The 6,265-nt window shown below is 37.4% G+C and overlaps 1 protein-coding gene across 4 annotated transcripts in view; it reads right to left on the bottom strand.

Annotated features, from left to right (window-relative positions):
• Positions 1-864: 864 nt before the first annotated feature.
• The window catches only part of TRAPPC8 (trafficking protein particle complex subunit 8), a 112,112-nt gene continuing 106,711 nt past the window's right edge, over positions 865-6,265 (bottom strand). For all 4 annotated transcript variants that reach the window (XM_021670014.2, XM_021670016.2, XM_021670015.2 and 1 more), the window contains 2 exons: positions 3,350-3,439; positions 865-1,918 (listed from right to left, as the gene is read on the bottom strand). In XM_021670014.2, coding sequence (XP_021525689.2) covers positions 1,684-1,918; positions 3,350-3,439 — 325 coding nt within the window. In that variant the 3' untranslated portion in view covers positions 865-1,683. The remainder of the gene's footprint in view (positions 1,919-3,349; positions 3,440-6,265) is intronic.

The raw sequence follows: 6,265 nt of genomic DNA, 5'->3' as shown, positions 1-6,265 counted from the left end.
AGCAAGATGTCACTTAATGCAGAGTTGGCAAGAGACAAGCAGAAACACACCATTATATTGTATTTCCATGATACAGATGCAATAGACATAAACTATCTTGAGTACAGCCAGTAATATTTAGGAAGTAATTTTGAGTATTTATTACCTTTGTTTTTAATATATTCAGTTGTAGGTTTATATAGTTTTTTTTTACTAGTCTCTGTTTAACAATCAGTTCAATCTAATATTCAGCTGAATGGTTTAAACATGCTCCAAGATACCACTGTGATCATGTCTGCTTCTCGTTCTCGTATTTCCTCTCCTCCTCAGACTTTTTTAGAAGCCCATGGCCCTAAACTCTCAAGAAGGAAATGAGTGTCCCTAGCATGTGATCTTCCTCTTCACCTTCTCCCACACCTGCTAAGACAGAGAGTGAAAGAAGCTGAGAAGATCCAGAAGCATAAGCAGCAGTTGCGGAGAGGCACACAGATTAACCACCCCTCTCTCAAGAAGAGTTGTTCCAAGTACAGGTTTGGAATCTTCAGTCTGAAAAATGCTCTTTTGGTCTCTCCCCACTCTGGTGCAGTCTGCTCTGATTATTGCTGAGATTGAGACTGGAACAAACCATGGTAGCTGCCAATGGCACAAGGACCCCATCTGCTCCAGACTTGGTTGAGCCTGGCTCTTATACTCCCTGCCACCCACCCCATGCCTGTCCTCCCTCCTTCTCCATTTACAAGGGTGTTCATCTGAAACACCCTTGCTCCCATTTCTCTACCTGCAGCAAGGCTGAACTGAAATTTCATATGTCCAAATGCCCATTCTCTGAACAAAAGGTTATTTTGAAACCAGACTTTCTAATAATCAATAGATACAAATACTCTATACAGTGAATAGCATGTCTTTATTCTATTTACAGTACATTTGTTATAAATATAATACATTTTTGAAAAGCTTATTTTTAATTAACTTGAGATTTATATTTTAAACAGATCAACTCAGCTGTTAACATTATATAATAAAGAATATGGTAATTTTAATGACAAAAATCGTATGTATTGTGAAATAGTGCACTCTATACTGAGATGAATGAGGGGGAAAAAAGTCAAAACTCCTTTCAAAACTATATTCAAAGCATCAGAAAAAATTTTTTTTCTTTTTACAAAGTTATGTATAAGCCATAGGGACCACCAAATACTGAAATATGAAGACTCTATGACCAAAGTTCAAAACTGATTTTAAGGAACTGTGTGAAGCAAGACAGGAAGATTTGTATTTAACACTCTGTAGAACTTCACAGTAAAGCTGGAATTTAGAGACTAATGGCTTAACAGGAGTATTGCCAACAAGGCCTTTCCTTTCTCAGAATCATCTCCTAACAGTCATATACCATCATTGACAAGTTGTAACAGCAGACTTAGACTTTGTGTTAAGATGGGGCTTAAAAGGTGCATGGATATATTGAAATCCTGTATTATGAGCATGTAAATTATTCGCACGGTTTAAAGAAATACAGAAAAATAATATAAGTATTCTCAGTCCAAAGTGCTTTGCATCATCAACGAAATGACAAGTCAAAGGATTTTTCAGGGATCAGATATCAATCAGCCTCCATAACAAGTTAGGTATATCAAATACCGCTGTAAAACCCATCCAGCAAAATTAAACGGATTCTTGTGAATTTCAGTACAAATATGCAAGTTGTCACACATTATTGATGATGATCAGGGCAGGCATGGAATTCTGCTGACTTGTTTCAAACACTGTAACTTGGTCTGATAACTTGGCAAATACCCTAGGAGTTCCAAGGTTATAAACACCTGTATGAACAAAGCACGCTTTCAGCTGCAGACTGTGAATCTCCTGGCTTTTAAGCTGAAGTTTATACTGTGTTTGTCCAAGCCACGTGAATGATCCATGGATTTCCAGTGCTTCTGAACTAAGGGAGGAGGAAAATGATAAGTTGTAGGATTTTTTCTTTATAATTTTTTTTCCAGAGTCACATTAACATATCGCTTTCAGTGGTGCACAGTGGCTCACACCTGTAATCCCAAAACTTTGGGAGGCCGAGGTGGGAGGAAGATCACCTGAGGTCAGTAGTTTGAGACCAGCCTACCAACATAGTGAAACCCTGTCTCTACTAAAAATACAAAATTAGCCAGGTATGGTGCTGCATACCTATAATCCCAGCTACTTGGGAGGCTGAGGCAGAAGAATCCCTTGAACCAGGGAGGCAGAGGTTGCAGTGAGCTGAGATTGCACCACTGCACTCCGGATTGAGACTCCGTCTCAAAAAACAAAACAAAAACCAAACATATCCCTTTCATCTAACAATTCCATTTCTAAAAATTACTTTATGGGCCGGGCACGGTGGCTTACACCTGTAAACCCAGCACTTTGAGAGGCTGAGGTGGGCAGATCACCTGAGGTTGGGAGTTCGAGACCCGCCTGACCAATATGGTGAAACTCTGTCTGTACTAAAAATACAAAAAATTAGCTGGGCATGGTGGTGCATGCCTGTAATCCCAGTTACTCAGGAGGCTGAGGCAGGAGAATTGCCTGAACCTGGGAGGTGGAGGTTGCAGTGAGCTGAGATCGCGCCACTGCACTCCAGCTTGGGTGACAGAGTGAGACTCCATCTCAAAAAATATATATATTTTATGAAGCCAACTGTTTATTAATAATAGCAACATCATTACTATAACAGCTAACATATAGTAATAGTTACTATTTTTTAGGCACAATGCTAAGAGTGTATTATTTCATTTAATGCCCACAAGAGTTAGTATATGTTGGAACTTAATTTCAAACCTAAGCTTTTAACCCCTTAGCCATATATAAAAATAAATGTGTGTACATGAATGCTTCTAATATTGAAACTGTTTATAATATTGAAAAATAGAAAACAATCTAGTACCCCCAATAAAGTATTGTTAATAAATTTATGATATACAAAATCATATACATAGGCATGTGTCTGGATTTCAGAGAATGGTCCCAGATCGTGTTTGGGGGTTATACAAAAATATTAAGTAGATGCTTCACAGTATTTTTCCAAAAAATTAAAAAATTTCTTAATTCCAAAAAGCATTTGGCTCTAGTAGCATCAGTTGTGGGATTACGGATTTGGATTTGTTGTTGTTGTTGTTAAGTACTATTTTATAATCAAGAAAAAAAATCTTTAATATTTAAAACCACTGTAACACATCTGTAAGCCTTCTGTATTACCAAACAAAAAACCAGGACATGCTTGAGGAACTTTCTTACCCATGTTAGATAATTATTTGCATAATTTCAAAATATTAAACTGCTCCCAAATCACTTTAAACCTTAAACTACAAAATAACCTTGCACTAAACAAATTCTTTACCTTGTTGTTTTATGCCGAAGATCAACTATGACATCTACATCAGCCTTAGAACAATTGGAAAGTAAAAGGGTGACTGGTACTAAACAAAGGCTATGAAAGAAAAATAAACAAAAAAGTTATATATCTTTTTCTTAAAAACAATTTTCCTGAAAATAACACTTAAGAATATGTAACAGAGCATAAGTTCCTTAAAAACAATCAGATTCAAGAAGAAAAAAGATCAAGTTCCAAAATCACTCAAGACAAATTATTCTGTAAATAAAAATACAAATATATTAAAACAATGACAATACAATGTTATCTCCTGTCACCTATTCTTTTTCTCCTCTCATACCTCTACTGCTCTGTGTCCCACTACCATGACCAAACCTCCTACTTTCCCATTTCCTCTCACATTTCTACTTGTTTTCTGAAACCCCCATTAAATTAAGAATGTTTCCCTATATCCTCCATCTCTTCTTTTTATATTTCTACATCTTTAACTGTATAGTACTCTTAACAATGGATGCTGTATTTCTTCCAACATCTTCCATATCTTGGGGTGGTTGATGTAGTTCTTAATGATTTCTTCCTACTACCTCTCCTGTAAAGATGCCTCCATTCTTTCATCATAAACTACCTTATGGTTTGTATTCTATTTTTCTGTCCCCATTCTAACAAACTAACACAGTGACAGGAATTCAGTAGAGCTGGAATTCTTTGGGGAAGGGCGAAGGAATGGATATTTTGGAATATTTGAGGTAACAATGAAGCATGTGTAGGTTTGACCATCTGCTTCACCTCCCATTTGTGAATTCGTCTGCTCTATCAGTCAAGAAAACACTTAGTAAGACACTATTCTCTGGCTCCCTTCTTCCATACCCTCTATTAGCATAATTTTACAAGTGTCAGGGTAAGTTTGTTTTCTTCCTTTCAAGTCTTGTCATCATTTTTAACAACTTCATTGTCTAGGTAGATGACTCATTCAACACCTTCCCAAATCCTGGACCTATCATCTCCATAATCTTCAGTACTATTCAAAACTCAGCCATACAACTTCCATGACCACACCATGATTTTTTTCACATCACATTAGACAGCTATCCCTAACATAATACTCGGTCACTCCACTCTGACCACCATCTCCTATCTCTTCGGATCTCCCAATTACTCTCTCATCTGTTTTTGAGTTTCACACAGACACCTAATCATTTGATCCTTCATGTCAATGGTTCTCAACCTTGTTCCCATAATAACTATGAGTACTGCTTAACAGTTACTCACTCCCAATACTTCCCACTGTGGGACTGTGAATCATCCTTGTTGATTATGGAAGTGAGGCTATTTGGCCAATGATATATTAATATCTTTGATGCAAGCAAAAGCCTTAAACGCGCTTTTGCAATTTGGCTCCAGAGACACACCACCAGAACACACTCCAGGTAGCAACTGCTCCTTTGGACTGGGCCCAAAATATATGTGGCACAGACATGAACTCAAGTTTCTTCAGGTGCCAAATCCAACCAACCCACAGACCAAAGCAGAGCTTCAGCCAAATTATCAACCTGCAGACCCATGAGTATGGAAATAAATGCCTTGTTATAAGCTACTGATTTCTGAAATGGTTTATTTAAAGAAGCAATATTGTGACAACAATGACTAATATAAATGCACATGGGTATGATCTGAAGACATTTTAAAACTAGAGATGCCTGTATCCTGCTTCCCGAGAATCTGATTTAATCAGCCTGAGCATTGGAAATTTAAGAAATTCCCAAGTGATTCTAATGTGCAGCCAAGGAAAAAACTGCCACATTTTATCCTTGAACCTGTCCCATTTTCATGTACTTCCATGTACAGTTTTGATTTTGGAATGCTTCATTTAACCCCTCTTCTACTTTAGTTTAATCAAACCTGTCCTGTTTCACATAGATTCTTTAGGACTTTTTAACCCCAGTAGCATGATGTAGAGAACTAAACATCCTAGCCTCTAAATGCAGCCACGGTTTTAACCACTAAGGTTAAAAAGAAGCACCAAGGGTATTCAGAAAGTACATGAAGCAGAACAGGTTTAATCAACAGAGCTGAAGTAGAAGACTGAGTTAAAATAAATCATGGAATCAAAATTGCTCATGGAAGTATATAAAGTTCAATAAGGATAAAATACAAAACTTCTTTTTTCACTTATGGTTGCATATTAGGAGCACCTGGAGAACTTCAAAAAATCCAGATGTCAACCCCTGGGCCAATCAAACTGGAACCTCTGAGGGTAGGATTGAAGCATCCTTCAATATTTCTTTTATTTTCCCAGGTGACCCTGCACTCATCTCTGTCAGAAAAAGGAACACAGAATGAGTACTGGGCAACATTATGACTATGACAAAAACTTAAGACCACAAGTATTTAAAAAATAGGATAAAATTTTTTAAAGATCCAACAAGAGTAAGTGCTGGTGAAGGTATCAAGCAGAAGGAATTCGCATATGTTGCTATTGGGATATGCAAATTAGTAAAACCACTTTGGAAAAGTTCCTAGGTAAGTATGCAAAAAAAAAAAAAAAAAAAAAGGCCAGGCATGGTGGCTCACGCCTGTAATCCAAACACTTTGGAGGCCAAGGCGGGAGGATCACCTGAGGTCGGGAGTTCAAGACCAGCCTGCCAACATGGTGAAACCCTGTCTTTAAAAAATAAATAAATAAATAAAAGACAAGTACATATGTACAAGGAAAGGTATAGAAGAATATTCACAGCAGTAGAATTCAAAATAGTTCAAATCAGAAAACATTCTATGGTTGAACACAGTGGCTCATGCCTTACTTGGAAGGCCAAGGCGGGCAGATCACTTGAGCCCAGGAATTCGAGACCAGCCTGGCCAACATGGTAAAACCCCATCTCTACTAAAAATACAGAAGTTTGCTGAACTGGTGTCATATGCCTG

The sequence above is a fragment of the Aotus nancymaae genome, unplaced genomic scaffold (assembly GCF_030222135.1).
Source record: "Aotus nancymaae isolate 86718 unplaced genomic scaffold, 86718_ANA_hifiasm-v0.15.2.pri h1tg000020l, whole genome shotgun sequence".
Lineage (NCBI taxonomy): Eukaryota > Metazoa > Chordata > Mammalia > Primates > Aotidae > Aotus > Aotus nancymaae.
Note: the sequence above shows the minus strand (reverse complement) of the source record. Positions and strands in the feature narration are given on the sequence as shown.